The sequence below is a fragment of the Tursiops truncatus genome, chromosome 17 (genome assembly GCF_011762595.2).
Source record: "Tursiops truncatus isolate mTurTru1 chromosome 17, mTurTru1.mat.Y, whole genome shotgun sequence".
Classification (NCBI taxonomy): Eukaryota; Metazoa; Chordata; class Mammalia; order Artiodactyla; family Delphinidae; genus Tursiops; species Tursiops truncatus.
Window position 1 is genome coordinate 41382140 of NC_047050.1, and position 20293 is coordinate 41402432.

The window sequence follows — 20293 nt, forward strand, 5'->3', positions numbered from 1 at the left end:
GTAGTTGGTGGAGAAAAGAGGAGACGAGAGAGGCAAAGGCTTTGCGTTTGAACACACTGACAGCAAGATGTCTGGGGGGCAGTGGTCAGGCAGGGGCTGAAATGTCAGTCAAGGAGTTGTGACCACACTTGGCTCTCCGTTGATTTGCACTGATCTGTTTGTCGGGGGCTCCCAGGATCAGTGGAGAGACTGCAGGATCAGGTTGGGAAAAGAGGCGGCGTCCAAGTGAAACCAAATGGCTGGACCTACGGCCAAGGTCAGGCTTCTGGCAAACGCTGGATGGCGTCGCTGGCGCCTTTACAACTAGATGTTGGATGCCGCCCCTGCTGGTGGCGAAAGAATACATTTTAAACAGGCCCGTGCTCCAGACTCAACGTTCTGGGAGGAAGTGTCAACTGCCAGGGCTTGGGGACAAGGGGTCTTGCCTTTCAGCTTCCAGGGTGGATGTGTGGGAAGGGTCTGCTTCCCCGCAAGGTTCTCACCGTGGTCGATTCCCCAGTCACAGCACACGGGGCACATGCTGGGGGCTGAGGGAGACAAGAGTCCCTGTGTCAGTTTGCTAGGGCTGCTGTAACAAAGGACCACTGGGGGCATTAAGTCAGAAATGTATTGTCTCATAGGTCTGGAGTCTAGAAGTCCGAGGTCAAGGTGTGGGCAGAGTTGGCTGACTCTGAGGGCCGTGAGGGAGCCTCTGTTGCATGCCTCTCGCCCAGCTCCTGGTAGCCTCAGGCGTTCATTCCTAGACTTGGAGATGGCTGTCTTCTCCCTGTGTCTTCACGCTGTCTTCCCTCCGTGTGTCTCAATTTCCTGTTTTTATAAGGACACCAGTCATACTGGATCAGGGCCCACGCTAATAACCTCATTTTTAACTCGACTACCTCTGTCAAGACCCTATTTCCAAATAAAGTCCCATTCTGAGGTAGCGGGGCTTAGGACGTGCATGTATCTTTTGGAGGGGGGGGCACAAAATTCAGCCCATGACAGTCCCCTGCAGTAGCATGTGGGTTTGGCTTTTTGTAACGTCAATTCACTTCTCAAGAACAGGATGGTTTTCATCCTGATGGTTTTAGGAAGATATTTGTGTAATTGTCAATTTTTAAATTATGGAAATTAAATAAATCTGCTTTGCTGTTTCAATCATTCATAAGAATCAGTTAACAAGCTTCGGTTTGCTCTCAGCAATTTCTGTTGATAGGTTGGAGATTCAATGCGCTGCTTGCGGAGAGTCCCTGGCCGTGGGATAAATGTTTTTTCCATTATTAACTTTATGGTTGTGGTGCAAAAATCAGTCGGGACAGTGGGGCTGCCCTCACTGCTTTTGGACGGAGAAAACATTTTCAGCAAGTGGGCTGCGTCAAGGGGCCAAATACCAATTCACAGCAGAGACCCTTCACCCCAGGCCCACCTGGGGGTGACTGCTTCACCAGTCAGACCTTCTCCCCACACGTATTTGATGTCCCCGTGGTTTCCAGAAAAGACTCAAGTCGCACGTGTGTTCGGCCTGACGTCTGGGCGCTTCTGCTCCAGCCAGCTGTGTTAGCTTTTCCCGTCTGGTCACCTGCGCCTTCGCTGTTGACTCCGCTGTCTTCGGGAGCATTCTTCTGAAGGAGGAGGTAGGGCCTTGGTGGTACCGGATCTCAGATCCCCTCTTTCCGCTGTCCCTTTACATGTGTCATCTGCTCTTTCTTCCACATCTTCCCTCTGGGCCCAGCAGGCCAGGGAAAAAGAGCTCTGCTCTATAAACAGGAAACTGGGGCATCAGAGGCAGACAAGCACCCAGTAATTGGCATCCCTCTAAACAGGGAGAGAAAAGGGAGATTTGGCAATGGACCGGGCAACCCCCCAAAATAAACATACGTGCAACTAAAGGAAGGGAAATGGCAACAGGGGAGGAAAAAACTCCTCACTTTCAGTGCCCAGATGTCCAGCGGGGCCCCTGGCCCGGGCTGAGAGCAGCAGTGCTGAGTAAACAGGAAACGCCAGGAATCTATTTTTATTTGGTGCTGTCTTTACTTTCCCTCGTTTCAGTGGAAAATGAGTCTGCATTCCACAGACTTCTGAGTGCCCAACAAATAGAAGCGGAGACAGTGCCAAGGCTAAGGTTCCTCTGCGCTGGTTTGGACCCGGTTCTCCTTTGCGGCGACCTTGGAAGGCTCGGCCTGGCAGGAAGTAGGTGGTTTGCTTTAGAGAAGACCCGCGGGAGGCAGCGGAGAGCGCCTGCGCCCGCGACAGATTTCTGTCCTCTCGGCAGCAGCCTGCTTCCCATCAGCCGCCGCCAAGGGTCAGCCCCGCTCCTGGCCAGACACCATCTCCGGGGCTGACAGCGGAGGAGGCCACGCCACAGGGAGAGGATGGCCGTGGCCGCGAGGCCTGTGAGGACACCCAAACTGTTCCTGGAGGCAGAGCGAACTTGGCCTAGGGGTGCGGCCAGATATGGGGCTGGGGGCGGGGCTGGGCGGGGGGCGGGTGGTGCATTGCGGAGTTTTGCCCTAAGGCCCACCTGCTCAGATCTGCAGGCCCTGCAGACAGAGTCGAGGAATGAGGTATTTAAAGGGCTCTTTCGTGGTTGAGCTCCCTGGCTTTTTCCCTGTCTGTGTGACTGGGGGTGACTGATCTGTCTCCAGCTCCCCACGGCATCCCTTTCTTCAGTCCCTCTCTCACTCAGCAGATGCCTCGGACATCCTTAAATCACCACATTTCAGGATTACTACACCTTTAAAAAAACAAGGGGAGCTTCCCTGTGGCGCAGTGGTTAAGAATCCACCTGCCAATGCAGGGGACACTGGTTCGATCCCTGGTCCGGGAAGATCCCACATGCCACGGAACAGCTAAGCCCGTGCGTCACAACTCCTGAGCCTGCGCTCTAGAGCCTGCGAGCCGCAACTACTGAGCCCATGTGCCACAACTACTGAAGCCCGTGTGCCTAGAGCCCGTGCTCTGCAACAAGAGAAGCCACCGCGGTGAGGAGCCCGCGCACCGCAACGAACAGTCCCCACTCTCCGCAAGTAGAGAAAAGCCCATGCGCAGCAACGACGACCCAACGCAGCCAAAAATAGATAAATAAAAACAAAAAACAAAGTTATGATGTCATCAAGCCTGGGATCTACCAGGGACTCAGGTCATTTTCTTGGGCCCACCTTCTTCTGCCTCCTGTCTGAAGACTCCCATTGAACGGGTCTACATTATAATTTGAATAATCGAAAGAATGTCCTCTTGGTTTTCACGAAGCGTTTCTCCAGTGGGCTCATCCTTTCCCTTTCTGTGCCAGCAGCTTCAACGCATGTCTTTTGGAAACTCAATGAGCCCTGGGAAAGTCAGGTTCTGGTGGTGGCCGGGCACAGATATGCTCTGCAGCCAGCTGGGAAGGGCTTAGCTGGTGTGTAGGTGTGCTCATGAGCGGAGGTGAGCCTCAACACACCTGGGCCTTCCCGACACAGGCCTGGGCCTTGGCTTTCTCGTGGTCAGCCCCTCTTGAGTCTCTGCTTCTCTTGCAGAATCTGCTTACTTGCCTTCCTCTGCTAGCAGATTTGGCTTTTAGCTCTTTACTCCACGATTCCCTCTTCCCTACAACTTTAATTTACTAATAACCGGGGCTCATGGCCCTTAGCTGTCATTCTACCTTCACACCTTTCTAGGGAGCCTTCCAGCTTCAGCTCCCACTCCTAACTCCTTGGCTTTCTCCACGTCTCCCAATTCAGGTTCTGGAGGGCGCAGCTCTGGTTGACCCAGCTCATCCTCCTCTGGGCACAGCTTTTGTGCCCACAGGCCGTCTCAGTGGTCACTGTCTAGCCTACGACCCTGCTGCACTTGGTCATTTCTCATAGGACCTGATGTGCCACAGATGCAAAACTTGAATTCGATCATTATTTCTTGAATGTTTATTATGCCATCTGATATCACTCGTGAATGACTAAGAAAGATACAGGGGAAATGTCTTTAAATTCCGATAGATGAGCTTTTGAAAAGACAGCGATGATGTCCTTAGGTCCCCCCCACACCCCCAGAAATGAAGTTAGTGCCATCAATTTACTTCCCAAATCAAGTCCAAATTCTCGAGTCTCTATCAGAGCTGGCCACTCAAGGCCTTCTTAGCTGCCTTTCTAGTCCTATCAATCTGTCTTCCTCTTCCTGTGACCCGCGTTCCAGATGTTTCCCAAGCTTGCTTTGAGCTATTCAGCTTCTCTTTTGCTCACAGGTTTCCTCTAATGTCCAAATTCTACATGTGCTTCAAAGGCCAGCTCAATACCTGTGTTCCTTTCCTGTGGTTGTCCCAACAAATTACCAGTGTGTGGCTTAAAACAACAGAAGTATATTCTCTCAGTTCTAGAGGCCAGAGTGAAGTCAAGGTGTCAGCAGGGCTGCGCTCCCTTCAAAGGCTCCCGGGGAGAATACTTCCTCACCTCTTCCGGTTTCTGGAGGCTCTGAGCGTTCCTTGGCTTGGGGCTTCCGGCTGTATGCTCTGTCTCTGTCTTCACGTGGCCTTCTCCTTTGGGTGTTTTTGTCTTTTCTGTTTCTTACAAGGATCCTCGTCTTTAGATTTAGGGACCACCCAGGTAATCTGGGATGATATCATCTCAAAATTCTTAATTGAATTACATCTGCAAAGATCCTTTTCCCAGATAAGCTCACATTCATAGGTTCTAGGAGTTAGGAGGTGGACATATCTTTTCGGGGTTGGGGGCCCCATTTGATCCACTATAATCCCCAATTCCCTTGAAGACTGTCACCTAGCCAAAAGTGACCCTTCTCCCTTTTGGGCTCCCATGCCCTTTATTCGAGACTCTTAAGGCCCTTTGACATTCTACTGTGCAGTTTAGATATTTTGGTACTAGTGGTAAGCGTGTGGGTTGCGGAGGCGTCCCGGGTTCAAATCCCAGCTCTTCCACCTACCAGCTGAACGGCACTTGTCAAATTATCTGACTCCTATCGCCAGGGTCAGGACGCAGTGAGGCGCCTGGGGTACACAATTTAAAGGGGCCCTTATTCACAGGGCCTGCAAGTGCAGGGTTGGCCCTCTCTCTACCCTGAGGGTGAGATTCCCATGAGCTTCCTTACATTTTGTGCCCTAGGTGCCTCTCTTATCTTACCCTAGTCCCTGCCCTGCCTCTTGCCCTGGTTTTTAAATCTGTAAAGTAGAGATAGTGACCTCCCTGAGAGAGGGAGAGAGAGAGAGAGAGAGAGAGAGAGAGAGAGAGATTATAAGGACTAAATGAACAGCAGAAGTAAAAGACTTACACAGTAAGGGCTCAACAGATGAAAGCTATCGGTTCTCTGACCAGACAGTAAGTTCCTGAAGAGCTAGTCTTCATGTCTAATTTGTTTTTATATTTCTAATAACTTTAAACATATTACACTGAAAATAGTATGTGATCAATTACGTTTGAGTACCTGAATGCGTCTTTGCTGTTTGAGGCATGTGGTAATTGAGTTAGTGTCTATAACCAGGCAGGCAATTCAAGCTTCAAGTCCCTAGATCAAAAGTTCCTGAACTGATTCATTTCCTTTAGTTTAGTGTTCAGAAGATTTAGGTGAGGTGCGTTGGACGGAAGGAGTAGAGCCCAAGACTCAGAAAATTTTCGAGGCTGGTTTTCAAATTAGAACCATGAAGGAAGAGGCTCCAAAAGCAGGATGCGTGCATGCTGGAAGGATTAGCTTGCGTCTGGATAGCAGCAGCTCAAATGTGCAAAGTGGCTTGTGTCCATGCATGCTGGTCCTTCAGGAATGGCTGGGCTCCTTCTCCGTGATGCGTTTGCCAGCTCCCTGGGAAGCAGATTCTTTCCTGGAACACGGAGACTATCTTGCATCTTGCCTGGAACTCTGTGAAACTCCAGCTGCGTGCACCCCAAAACACCACATTTATTTGACATTGGGATTGATAGTCCTCTTTTACATTGCGGTTGGGACTCATTAACTCTCAATAAGGACCGACACTGAAGGCGGAGTTTCCTCCTTTTGTAGCCAAAAAAAAAAAAAAAAAAAGTTTCCTTGGATGGGCCACAGCTCCTGTAACTGATTTGCTCTCCTGGCACAGGACAGCATGTTGTGTGGTACCCTGAGGCTGGTGAGAAAGGGGAGAGACTCAAGAATTCCTGGGTGGGAAGGTTCTTCCCTGCATTTACCACAATTACTAAAACACTACATTTAATAGCCCAAGACTGGTCTATATTTGCATGGAAACCACATATATGTGGAATTTTATTTTTTTACTTCAAGATGGCCATAATAAGAGCCAGACGGTTGATGAGTCTAACAATTAGAAGCAGCTTCTAAATTCCCCACACAGTCATGTTGGGTTCAATTCTGAGATCTTGTTCTAAAAGTTCAAACTGTGTGGTGTTTATCTAGCAACCTCACTAAAGCACTCATACTGGCTGGTGCCAGACATGTGCATTAGGTTTGCAGTTGCCCAGTTCAAGGACTGCTCTATAACCAGCCTTGGAATTTAAATAAAGCAGTCTGGAAGGGTGTTGGAAAGGTTCATTTTAATAACTGGTTATATTTACGTCCATAATATCACTATTAAATTGGCAAGCAGGAGGCAGCCTTCGGTGTGGCCGAGTGTATATAGTCACCACCCCTGGATGAGCTGTGTGCTTTGAAACAAGGAGCATAAGGAGGTTCTTGGCTTCAGGAATTTGGCTCAATGCGTCTATCCATTTGAGCCATGTCCACCATTGCACCTGCTTCTTCTGGAGCCAGACGTACACATTATCGCCATTATTCTTCAATAGCACTGAAATTGTACTAATGTATGAAATCTGTCTCTTCCCTTTCTTTCTCTGGCACAAACTTGAATCTCCAGGAGCTTGTGGGAATGGGTTGGGGGGTTGAAAACTACATTCTGGAATCCCTGCTTGAGACATTTTTTTATTATATTGTTTTCAAGTGATTCTGGTGACGAAAGTAGTACAGTTACAGGGTAAGCAAACACTTAAACTGATAACAATCAGATGGTAAGGACCTCTGCTTTAATCTGCTACATGAGAGGTAACTGCTACTCATTTCTGAGGCAATTATCCACTTAAGAGTGTGGGATTGGAGAGGCCCTTCCGATACAGTCAGTGGTGCTCATAAAAGAACTGCTACCTTCAACAGAGAAGGATTTGGGCACCAGTGATGAACTCATTGCTTTCATTTGTATCTTACATAAGCAACAAGATCCTAATGTAAATATCAAGACATGGCTAACACTCCCATTGTATCCAGTTTGTTTTTTAAACTCTTGAATGCCCAAGAAATAAGGAAGAAGCAGCACGGCAAGGGCAGAGGAGTCTAGAGCAAGGGCAGAGGAGTAGACCAAGGGCTGGAAAACCATAGCCCACCAACCGGCCACCTCCTTCTGTAAATAAAATTGTACTGGGCTTCCCTGGTGGCGCAGTGGTTGAGAGTCCGCCTGCCGATGCAGGGGACACGGGTTCGTGCCCCGGTCTGGGAAGATCCCACATGCCGCGGAGCGGCTGGGCCCGTGAGCCATGGCCGCTGAGCCTGCGCGTCCGGAGCCTGTGCTCCGCAATGGGGGAGGCCACAGCAGCGAGAGGCCCGCATACTAAAAAAAAAAAAAATTTTACTGACACCAGCCACGCTCATTTGTTTATATACTGTCTATGGCTGCTTTCATACTACAATGGCAGAGTTGAGTGGTTGCCACAGACATTGTATGGCCAACAAACCCCAAAATATTTACTCTCTGTGTCGTTACAGGAAGAGTTTGCAGACCCCCTGGTCTAGACAGTCAGATGAGTCAAGTGTTGGCTAAAGGTCCCCGACTCACAATGCCAAGAGGAGGACAGGGTTGGCTCTGGTTGTTGTCGTGCAGTGTGTAATTTAAAAAATCTTTACAAGTCAGTGCAAGTAAATCTCCTATTCACCTTGCTTTGGAGACGCGATATGGAAAGTAAAATTAGGTCTGAATATATTTTCTGTGTCACCTAAACTCCTGAAGCATTGCTGGATTGTGCAAATGTGCATGTCAATGCCATTTCTTACAACTTTTAAAAGATGCAAACTTTTAAAAGTTTAAATGTTGGCGACCGCTAAAGTATTGGCATTATGCTTGTCTCCGTGCAAAACTCTACAACGTGCAAAACCACGTGCTATAGCTATAAATATAGTCCCACTTCAAGTAAAACTCTTCTGTCTAATTATTTCCCAAATCTTTGAAACCAGTTTTAAGAGTCACCAGAAATCTGTAGTTTAAGACACCAGACACATTTCTTAGCTGAGCCTTCCAATGCCAGCATGTTGGACCAAGTTCAGTAAAACATGCCATAAATTATATGACTATGTTATTTGAATTAATGGGATACTTTCCACAATGGCAGGAATTGTTACCAGGAGTTCAAAAGCCAGACATGGGCTCTAGGTTATTATTCATACATTGGTGATGGATTTGAATCTCACCTTTGTGGGCCAGTTTGGTTGGTCTGGTCAGGAATGCAGGTCATGACAAAGAACAAAGATAAAAGACCCAAAGCAGTTAAGACTATAGTTTCAATAGTTCTGAGTTGAACAACCAAACAAATGCAAGACAGTTAGCTGGAATAATATTGGACTGGCCTGTCAGAAGTGATCTGAAGGTTTTGAAATGTCATTAAGGATGGGGCTTATTATTTGGTGTTGGTGATAATGAAAGCTAGCTCTTTTCTTCTCATTTAAATAGTAGGAGATCATAAATAATAACAGATATGATTATGGACTCTACCTGCAAATGTATCTTAGTAGCTATGTCACTATGGCAGCGGAAGAGCCATTCAGGGCATGGCAGCACCTGGGTTTCCTCCCTTGACTTAGGTTGGACCCCTTGGCTGTGTTCTATGTCTACAGATTTGAAAAGGCTGAAATCCAGTTCTCTAATCGTAACTGTTCTTTTACCTAGAAGAATTTTATTCTAAAGCTTGAAGTAATGCCTTGAGGAAGAAACAGAGTGTTAGTGAAAATATCACTAAGAACTTAAATATGATCTTTGAGACGTGTTAAAAGTTAAAACATAAAAACCCACTTGATAAATTATAAGATCTCAACAAATAAAGGCATACTATATGAAGTTTGTCTTCAGTTTCAATTCAAGTATAATAGGATCGTACAGCTGAAGAAAACGTCACCATTCTATTACATTTTTATTTAAAAAATTGGTACTAATTCTTAAATTTTTCCTTTCTTAAGCTTAAAAAAGTCCACCAGTCAAGGTCTTTTGATTTTGGTGTACCCCATCATAGAATGGGGTATAAATTCTAATTTAAAGACACCCTTAATTTTCAAAGGATATTTGTGATAGGGCTAGTTTTCAGAAAAGATGATTCACCACTCAATCTGGGAATAGGAAGGTGAAATGTTTTTGGGGGAGGTTCATAAAAGATGTCTTAGGAAAAATGAATGCTCTCAAACCTTTGGTTTAGGAGCGAGGTGGTGGGGCTAAAGTGTCCCTTTAAAACAAAGCAACTGACCTTGCAAGCTGTATGGGAAAAACAACCGATGTGTTCTGCAGCCAACTCGTGAACGCACATTTTTGTGTGACATTCCTGCTTGGGCAGCCAGGCTCTAATTAAGATCTAGCCAGTTCGATGATCACTAGGGAGAGGTCCAGGGTGTGGGGAACACTTCAAATCACATTCCATGCACACATTAGACTGTCAAAGCTTAGGAAGGCCCTGATAGTCCGTAGACATGGAGGTGGGGTAAAGGACTCTGAAACAAATGGGAGCACATGTCAGCATAAAATAGCTGCTGACACAAATTGAACATGTGCAATTTTTTAAAAGGTGGTATCGAATAACAGGCCAGCAGCCATCCCTCTCGGCATTTCAGACCTCTTTCTTCTCTCCACTCGGGCTCTTTGTGGAGTCACTTCCATCAGGCAAAGTTCCATAGGATAAGCCGTTTGAATCTGGCTGTATTTTGTCCAATGTTTGTTTCCCTGTGGAGATAAGAATCACACAGAATCTTTTGAGCTCTTTCAGAAGAATAAGTCTTAATAATTTCTCCTCTATCTAGGCCACATTTTATTCCCTTGAAAAAATACTAGGTGGTCACCCTCTAAGTAGAAGAGATAAACGTCAAGGAAGAAAGGCCCACGGAACTCCACGCCCCTTGATGTGTCATCATTGCTGTCCACATGACCGAGCCGTCTCCCACCCAGGGTCTACCATGCTGAGCACGGAAATCAGGTTGGATCAGTCAGGAGATTAACATGAAGCATGCACTCTTCTCCAAACCTCTCTCCCCAGTGTTCTGTCTCCTTGTTCATGTTTAGTCTAATGCATATAACAACAGAGAAAAGCAGTCTTTCCTAGTGGCTTCTAAAGCTGTTACTGATCCTGTGTGTGGGGCTGTGTGAAATGAAAAATAGAGTTAAAAAGAAGTAAACTTTATTCCCTACCAAAGAACCCCTTACCATACAAGGCATCTCTAACACACACCCTTGCCACGAATGCTGATACGATGGCTCAAATGCGAAAGAGAACACAGAACTCATAGGGCCATATTTGCTCAGCCATAGGGATGAGGCTTTAATGGTGTTTGCTTCAAAGGCTCGGTCCTAGCAGAATGGTGGAGGAAGCTGTGAGAACATCACTGCTGTCTGTCTAGAAACCTATTGGTCACCCCAGATCCCTAGCAAAACTGGAGACTGTTGGGGGTGGTGAGCAGGGGAGGAGGTGGGGACACGGCAGCCCATTTCCTTTGTTCTGGTTACGGCTTGTGTTGTCTACGTGACAGAAGCTAGTTATTCTCGGTGAGAGTGGAGAGCTGGGACAGCGATGTATCCGCTCTGGATGAATGAGGTAAGGAAGAGGGGAAGAAGCTCACGTTCAGGTGATCGAGAAGAACGTCTCTCTTGGCCCTACAGTGCACAGGCCACCTCCGTCTGAGCACCTGACTTTCTGGCCCTAGATGTTCCCTCAAAGGCTCTCCAAGCAACAAGGGTCTGTTCTTGCCACTCCTACTCCTTTCCCTACCCTTTTCCAATTTAAAGAAACCTAAAAAGGAAATTTGCAACATCACCCAAATCAAGAAAACAGGATCAGTTCTTTTCTAACCCCAGTGTTCTGTGCAAAGCCAATATTCAAATAAATGATTATTAACATTTACAGTTAAACTATCACCTCTGGTTTCATCATTAAATGTCCATGTTTTTGAGGGTAAGAATTATGTTTTGTATTAACTTTACACCCCAAATCATACCAGCAATGATTAATTTATAAGGATAAAATTTTCTATTCTAAATTAAGGAATATACAGTTTTACCAGGGACATGTCCAATATCAATGTAAGACTGTGGCAGACGTTCCTTTCCTCGATTTCTTGTGACCAAAACCACACCAAGGAATGACAGAAAACACCTGTAAGAATAATGGTAATAAAGAACACAAGATCACTGAAAGAACTCACAGTGTTAAATAACTGAATTCCATATTCGACATGATGACATACATTCCACTGGTTTTATTCTTTCTGTTTCTCATGGTAGGCTGCCTAGAACTTGTCTTAATTGCTGCAGCCAATAATATTTGTCCCCAGAACCAAGACCTGGGCAGCTTCCAATAAGTCTCTGCTTCAGGTTTTTACCATCTGGAGGCTAATTTAGGCTCTAAACCCTTTGGGTAGACACTAGGTCTCATTTTCTATCCATGCATGCCCAGACTCATTACTGGCATGCAACACGAGCAAAAAATAATTTATTCTTTAATTTTCTAAGATATTTTGTTGTCCTTGGCCATAAGAATAGTCATGGTTTCCAGATCCCAGAAGTTTAGCCTCGCCCAAAAATCTTATGAGATTGAATTCTCAAGATAGATGATTTTCTACACTGCAAAGAGTCTGGGCTCAAGTTTGCATAACAATGATCATGCAGGATACCACATCAAGAAGCAGCTAAGCATTCATAGGGTGCCAGCTGGCACCAATGGAAGAATTGATACATTGGCGCTATTCTGTCAACGTTCTGCTCTCTGTTTGCCACAATGCCAGCAGTGACTGTCCTCCAAATCTCTAGGCAGGGTTAAAGCTGGGCACCCAGACACAGGACAGGGATGGCATCAATCTGATGTTATTAGGTCCAAAGGTAGGGATCTGCCCCAGTCTCGGCCTTTTGTTCTAGGTGATCCTAGAGGCAACTGTGGTTCCCTGATTGAGATCTAACCTAGGGGTTCCCAAGGGTGGGGTAGGTCTGATAGAGTATAAAAATGTGGAGTAGCTACAAGGGCCAGTGGATTTACCTTGACTTTGTGCTGGAACAGAAAAACCCCAATGTTTCAGAACCCTCAGAGAGATACTTAAATCACAAAGACCCTGAGCCCTGGGTAGGGTGTTAAGTTGAAAAATATGTTTCTTTTAGGAACTCGGGGAACTGATGTTTCTTATATAATTTTCCAATTTTCTATGCCTCAGGTACAATGCCAAAAATCTCACATAAAAGTAATAGGATTTCACATACCTTACTTCTGAGACATTTACTCACCCAAAAAGATATATAAATATAGTGAGAAAAGTTGCACCAAGGAATTCCTTATAAAATATGATACCTACCGTAGAAATAGAAGATAACATTAATTTCAGGGTAAGAATGTTTACAATAGCTACATATTGTTTTTCAAATTAATATATTATTTTTTCTAAGTATAGTTACCCTTAAAATGCACACCCTGTAGTTTAAAAGTATTTGCATGCCATACTAACATTTTCAGTGATTCCAAAAGAACACAGATTTGTAGACTTTATATAACGTAGGTATCATTATTAAAAAGTCAGCACCATTAACGTAACTTTTGCCAACAGAAATTTCTTATCCAGTCCAAGATTTGTCCCACTGGCATGTGCAAGAAAACAAAACTCAAGTGATATTTTCCACCTACAGTTTTAAGCCTGGGGTCAGCAAGGCTGACCTGTGCATCTGGGTGGACTCTGGGCCTTTGACACAGCGCTCGCACTTCAGGCCAGCTGCTCCCCATGCTGTCAGTCTTGGCAACACCCTGCGGTTTCTGGGTCTGGCACACGCTCATTCAGGCACTGGAGGTTGCAGATGTGCTACCCCAGCTCCATTTCTCACTGCCAACCCCTCTCCCATCTCCTTCATCTGGTCTTTCCTTCTGGGTGAAGGGAAATGTGGATGTGTCCTTTACTCTGATGAGCTTTTCTTCTCTCCTTGTTAGTCTCAATGATTTCCTCTTGGCCTATGGTCCCAAAGCCTTCGTAGACTTTTTACTAAATAAGTTATCTTTAAATTATATATTACTTGGAATCAAATTTTGTGTGTGTGTGGTGTTGGCCTTGTTACCCTGTGGACAAGTATTTATTGAGAGTCCTAAGTGCCAGCCACTGCTTAGGTGCTGCAGATACCACAGGGAACAAGACGGGGCTTTCTCAGTCTGAAGTCTATCTCCTCACCTAGAGGATAAACTTCCTACGGGAATAAGCCATGTCCCATTCTGATGAATATTTGTTGAATGAATCAACACTTCTGAAGCACTTTTCCATGTTATTACACATTTCCTTGTGATCATTTTAATGTTTTCTTGTTATTCTGAGCTGGTGCCCCATAATATTCGTTTCTTGAAGGACATTTTAAATTGTTTCAAACGTTTTGCTTTTGTAAAGTGTCACTAAACTTCTCTACGTATTTTTTTCCCAGTATTTTAGGATTTTTTGTGGTTGTCGCTTTAAGAGGAATTTCTGTTCAAACAGAGCAAAAACTAAAAAAAGTGTAGTAAAATACACATAACGTAACATTTACCATCCTAAACATTTTAAAGTTTCCAGTGCAGTTGTGTTAAGTATACAGTCGTCACTCGATACCCACAGGATTTGGCTGTAGGACCCCTCCGCGGATACCAGAATCTGAGGATGCTCAAGTCCGTTATATAAAATGGCATAATATTTGCATATAACCTACACACATCCTCCACAAATACTTTAAATCATCTCTAGATTACTTATAATACCTAATACAGCATAAATGCTATGCGAATAGTTGCTATCATGCGGCATATTAAATTTTTGCTTTTTGGAATTTTCTGGAATTTTGGGGGGGGAGGGGATATTTTCTATCCACTGTTGGTTATATCCACAGATGCAGAACTGGTGATATAGAGGGCCAACTATATTCATATTGTTGTGCCACCAATCTTCAGAACTTCTTATCTTGTGAAACTGAAACTCTATACCCACTAAACAACTTCCCCATTTCTGCCTCCCCCCAGCCCCTGGCAATCACCACTCTACTTTCCATTCCTGTAAGTTTGACTACTCTGGATACCTCATATAAGTGGAATCATACAGTGTTTGTCCTTTTGTGACTGGCTTGTTTCACTTAGCATAATGTCCTCAAGGTTCATCCATGTTGCAGCATGTATCAAAAATTCTTTCCTTTTTGATGGTTGAATAACATTCCATTGTATGCATACATCACATATTCTTTACCCATTCATCTGTCAATTTATGTTGCTTCTGTCATTTGGCTACTGTGAATAATGCTGCTATGAACCTAGGTGTACAAATATCTGTTTGAGTCCCTGCTTTCAATTCTTTCGGACATATACCCAGAAGTAGAATTGCTGGATCATATGGTAATTCTACGCTTAATTTTTTGAGGAACTGCCATAGTGGCTACACCATTTTACATTCCCACTAACAGTGCACAAGGGTTCCAATTTCTTCATATACTTGCCAACATTTGTTATTTTATTTATTTATTTGCTAGTAGTCATCCTAATGGGTGTGAAGTGGTTTTGGTTTGCATTTCCCTAATGATTCGTGATGTTGAACATCTTTTCATGTGCTTGTTGGCCAAGCACAAGTACATCTTCTTTGAAGAAATGTCTTAATCAAGTCCTTTGTCCATTTTTTAATTGGGTTATTTTTTTGTTTTTGAGCTGTAGTATCAAAGAGTGGAAACATTTTTAAGGCTCTTGATAAAAACTCTGAAACTCAGTTCTAGGCGGGAGGTACCATGGTACCCGACTCCACGAACGTGCCCGCAACACTTCAGCCTCGTCAGCATTGATTATTGAGATAAAAAGAGCAAAACGAAAGCTTTACTAATTTAGCAGGCAATATATGGTATCTCATTTCGTTTTAAGCTTTTCGTAAAAGCTATACTTTTTGATGGGGGCAAAGAGGAGAAGTAAGTCAAGAAGCTTCACCTCCATTCCACACTTCAGTGACATCAGGTGAACTATGATCACTCCCAGAAAGTTCCAGCTTCCCTGACTCATCAGTTACTTGCTTTGCTAAGTATTCAGATCCAGCCCTGTTGGGCCTCCTATAAAACCTCCTTTTCAGGGGAACTACATGTCTTACACATCTTTAGCACAGTCATCTTAATTATTATGCTGTACGTCACGCCTATAAATGTTTTTGGCCTTGCTCTTTTCCTTTTTCAATATTTCTAGGACACACAAGTGTACAATCTTTTGTTACTTTCTTTTGTCAACAAGCATAAAATGCTAAAAAAAAATTAGATGTTTTCGGATATAATCTTTCTCTTTAAAAGTATGTTTCAATTTTGGGAAACAGAAAATGCATTAATTACATTTAAAAATTGCCCCCTGGCAGTCACCCTGTTTGCCATGAAATAAAAAAGGTGTGTCCATTAGGCAACAGATAATACCTAATTACCTCCCAAATACATAAACTTTGCATTGGGAAATGAAGTCCCAGTATGACAAGGTAGTAAATACATCTAATAAGCCAATGAACTAAGGTATACCAGTACCAAACTTACAAATGATATACCTGAATCGACTGTATTTTTGTTTGGACCAAGTTTCAAATTTATACTTTTTTAACACTACTCTGTCTGACCTATTTAAAAAATTGTCCATAGAAAGAAAAGAACTACAATAGTAGAAAAATAGAGGCCAGAACAGTAAAAGTAGTAGTTTCTGTTCTCATCTGTCTGGCCTTCCCTGGAACACTGGATTCTCGTTTGGATCCCTCTCTCTGATGCAAGTGGTGAGCACCAGGGAGGGAAGAGTTCATCGAACTGGGGATGTTTGGTCCAGAGACAGGACACAGGAGGACCTGCGCTTTGATTATCAGAAGGGCTGGCAAGGAGAAGACTCCAGAAAGCAGAACTAAGATGAGCATCTGGAATTCACAGGGAGGCTTATTTCAGTTCCAATACAGGGGAATACTATCTAATAATTAGAGCTCTCCAGATTATTAGAGTGATTCAAACCAGGACTGAACTGTCTCGGGGCACAGAGAGCACTGGGGAACATTCACACAAAGTAGAAGAACCTCTCCTAGAGGATGTTATGGAGGAAGTTCAGACACTGGGCGGTAGCTAGGAGGATGTGGGCTATACATTCCTTATAACCAAAATATTCCTTGATTTTCTCATTACTCTGAGGGAGACTTCATTTATGCTTGTTATGGGGATAGAATCACTTAAGCATAGAAAGCCAAAACTCACCTGCAATAATGGCACTGATGGTAAAGAAAGTATGGTTAATGGGCACCACCGTCGCCGTATTGTAGAGTTTTGTGGCTTGATTCAGGAGCCTAGAGCAGAAGGCACTTACTGAAGCTCTGTCTTTAAGAGACGCTCAACAATAAGTTAACAATAACATCGAGAAATGCATGTTCTTTAGCTACAACTACAAAGGGAAAGGAAGTGCAGTAAAAGGGCATTTCCAATCAGCAGTCATAGCTTATATGCATCTGATGTATGAGATCAGATGTCAGGTTTTACGGTCTGTTTAAACCAACAACAGTAACAATGAAAAGCAATTAATCATATTTGGAGGCCACAGAAGTTTGAGTTGGAAGCGATTCAAGCTGCTGGACCAGTATCACACTGGGGCTGATTCATTAGGATAGACTTTAGAACCTGTTAAATATCATATCGGGGAATGGTATAGCTATCCCTTGACATGCCACGTGCCAAGAAAGAAGATGGAGAAGTAAAGGAATGTTTAATGTTTCAAAAACAATGCTCAGCCCTCCAGCTGCAGAGCACATGTGGGAGCTCAGCTTCCCACTTTGGCCGCCAACATGGTTCAGGTTCCCACAACTGCACCGTGCAGCCCTGTCAGGGACTAGACCTTTTCTGAAGCAGTGCATTGCATTGACATCACCTGGGCACTTTGAAAAGCACTAGTGTTTAGGTCCTATTCTAGAGCAATTGAAAAAAAAAAAATTTGTGAGTAGAGCCCAAGTGTTCCTCTATGTGTGTGTGTACATGCATGTACACACACATGCATGTACACAGGCATGTAAGTATATATGTGCATGTATACATATATGTACAAACAAACCTCCTCAGGTAATGAATTGTAATGGGAAGCCAGGGCTGAGAACCATGGTTCTACAGTTCTAGTGTGGTCACACAGTTCTAGGGTGAGAGGTGCAGGGACTGAAACAACGGTGATAGGAATGTAGTTTACCTTCAGTTGTATCTGGCTTTTAAATTCGTGAAGCAGAGTTTAAAGATAATGATGCTAGTCAGTAAATTCTGAAAGCTATTGTAACTGTACCGATTAATTCAGAAGAGAGATGAAACAAAGCAGTTTCATGATTCAAGTGTTAGATACACACTTGGTCTTATAAACAAACAAAAGAAACAGTTTGTTTATGACAAATGAAACAGTGACAGAACATTGGATTTCTCCGGTAACACACTCCTTGTAACAGGGTCCATATTCAACCCGTAACAATTAGACTTGACTTCTAGCACCTAAGGAAGGAACCATTCTCCTCCAAAATTTGGGCTTTGACTTCCTGGCTGGCACTGGGCTGGCGCTCCTGCATAGCATTTTGGGGTAAACAGAAAACTTTCTGGTGGACTCAGGAGAACCTAGCAGCAAAGGCAAAATCATGATGTGAAATGGAGGGGAAGAGATTGGAGCAGATGGAGGTGGGGGGAGAGAAGAGCAGAAATTAAAAATGTTCCATATCACCGCTGTGAGGCCCCAAGAGAAATGGAAAACAATCATTCTGCAATCCCGTGGGTGCAAGGAAAATTCTGGCTGAAGATGCAAAGTTTTGGGGAAAGGATTTCCCTCCCGGCCAAACGTCTGGTTTTGTCTATCTCTGGGCAATTAATGAGTATGAGCTAAGAAATGAAGGTGAAGGGTTCATGTATTTCCTATATTTAGAATGAAATCCTGGATGTGGACCTGCCCCTTTGATTTATTGCTAATGACAACCTGTGTGCGATGGATATTAATTACAAGCAGAAGAGCATCAGGAAAGTATCAAAGTGCACTTAGCTGGATTATGGCCACACTTTAGAACTCACAAAACATGAAGGCAATGCTTCGTAAAAACTTATTATTGGATGTGAAGGATAAAGCCAGGGATATTGGCTGAGGATAAGCATAGACCCCTCACCCTTAGAAATCGGTTGCATCTAATTTTAATTATCATCTGAGGCCAATAAAGATGAATGCTCAGAGAAGCACGGGAATGTTGAAAGGGCAGTGAGTATGTAAGAGCTAACTTACTTGACTTGGAAAACACAAGATGCTATCATGATGATAAACATGATATAGAAGATGGGATAAGTTAGTTGCATTTTATCCGTCACAGAAAAAGCGATCATGCCTGAGACGGCTTTTACTGAAATAACAGTCAATGAGGCTGAAAAAGAAAACACAAAACACAAATAAAATACATATCTGAGATAGAATTACAAATAAGTATCTTAACTTTACATGGTAGAGTAGTAAATACCCCTATTATGCTTTAAGAATGAAGACTGCCCTGAGAGGTGTAGGGTAGGTTGTGATGCCAGCCAAGCAGTAGTCCTGTTGCTCAAGCTGTGGCCTTTCCATTTGCTTAAATCAGCTAAAGATCTGCTGTGTGACTGAGTGCTTATCTTCGGAGCAAGATGCTTATTTTCCAGCCCTCACTGTTGAAAGGATGCTGTGGAGGTTATAATTACTGGTAGACGGGAAAGGAAGAAAACAATGAAGGGAGGAGATAAGAAAACGCAGATTGCCCATGTGACATTAATGGGAAAATAACTATTAAACTATACTGAAAAAATTTAAAGCCGAATAGATGAGAAAACTGGAAAGTGAAAAGCAACTCACTCCATGAGTTTACTAAGAGTTGTACTAAGTCTACATACGAGTCCTTTTGTTAGTAAACGCCTAGACGTTTTCATTAAAAATATTTTTTGACAAGGACGTTAATAGTAAGCAGGACAGAGCTGAGTGTTCATTTCTCAGAGTCAACCCTGAATCTAAGATTTACATAAGCAATGTCTGTTTATTTTCTATGCTAAAAGAGGAACTTATCACTATGAGAACAAGTTTCTCATATGTTTCAAACAGCAATGAGGGAAAAGTGATTTGATAAGGTTATGTTAGAATGAAAGCAAGGAAGAATTTTCTGGAAACACAGTGTTTCTGTAGGATGAAGAGAGTGTTTTCTTTCTGTCTTAGGTCTCTTGAAACTACTGTTGCATATAATTCCATAATTTAGCTGAAACCCACAGAAAGTTAAAAAATAATTTTTACATGAAATCAAATATCTGTAAGTCAAAGGCAGTGTGAAGAAGAAATACTATCTTTGATCTACTTGGTCATAATATATCTGAGCTTTATTCCTTTTAGCTTTTGAAAAGGATATATATATATATATATATATATATATATATATAAAGTTTAAAATAGCAGGTGATGGCCAACTAGGAAAAGCCTAGTTTTCTAAAAAATAAAAATATTCTTTGACTTGAAGGTTACCAGGGCACACTTCCAAATTAGACATTTTCTTTCTGTTAAAAGTCATAATTAACAGAGGAGACCAGGTGATAAATTCTAAAAACAAACTCCCAATCTGAACAAAGAGGCCCTTACAGCTGGGCCCTTCTTCACCTTAAATGTTTTTTGACTTGGTCATTTTACATATTTTGTATAGATTATGAAAATAGTCATATTTTAGCTAATCTAGAAATGTAAAATATCTATAGACATGTATGTCACTTGATGGTTTAAGTTTATAAGGTTAGCTCTTGAGGGACCTTGATTTCCTCCTAAACACTTGGCTTGAAATTAGAGCACGATGTGGTGATGGGCTTGTGGTCTGAACAGCCAGGTTTCCAAAAGAGATCATTCACGGAGTAAGAGTTGAACACATTGTTCCCTTCGCCTCAGAACCTCAGGGTTGCAAAGCCCACCTAATTCAACCACCATCTGATGTTAAATTTACTTAAATACAAAACAAAAACAAACCTAGAATTCTTTATTAAACAGCTAAACCAACTATCAGTTGCTAGAGTTAATCACTATATTTTCAAAGCACGCACAATCACCACCTGATTAATCACTGTTTATTGTATTTCTAAGCTGGT

At 43.3% G+C, this 20293-nt stretch overlaps 1 protein-coding gene across 4 annotated transcripts in view; it reads right to left on the reverse strand.

Annotated features, from left to right (window-relative positions):
• Positions 1-8472: 8472 nt before the first annotated feature.
• Positions 8473-20293, reverse strand: part of NIPAL2 (NIPA like domain containing 2) — a 74158-nt gene continuing 62337 nt past the window's right edge. For 3 of the 4 annotated variants that reach the window (XM_073794618.1, XM_073794620.1, XM_019925076.3), the window contains 5 exons: positions 18441-18576; positions 16409-16497; positions 12455-12518; positions 11242-11336; positions 8473-9913 (listed from right to left, as the gene is read on the reverse strand). In XM_073794618.1, coding sequence (XP_073650719.1) covers positions 9801-9913; positions 11242-11336; positions 12455-12518; positions 16409-16497; positions 18441-18576 — 497 coding nt within the window. In that variant the 3' untranslated portion in view covers positions 8473-9800. The remainder of the gene's footprint in view (positions 9914-11241; positions 11337-12454; positions 12519-16408; positions 16498-18440; positions 18577-20293) is intronic. The other variant, XM_073794619.1, reaches the window with a different exon arrangement.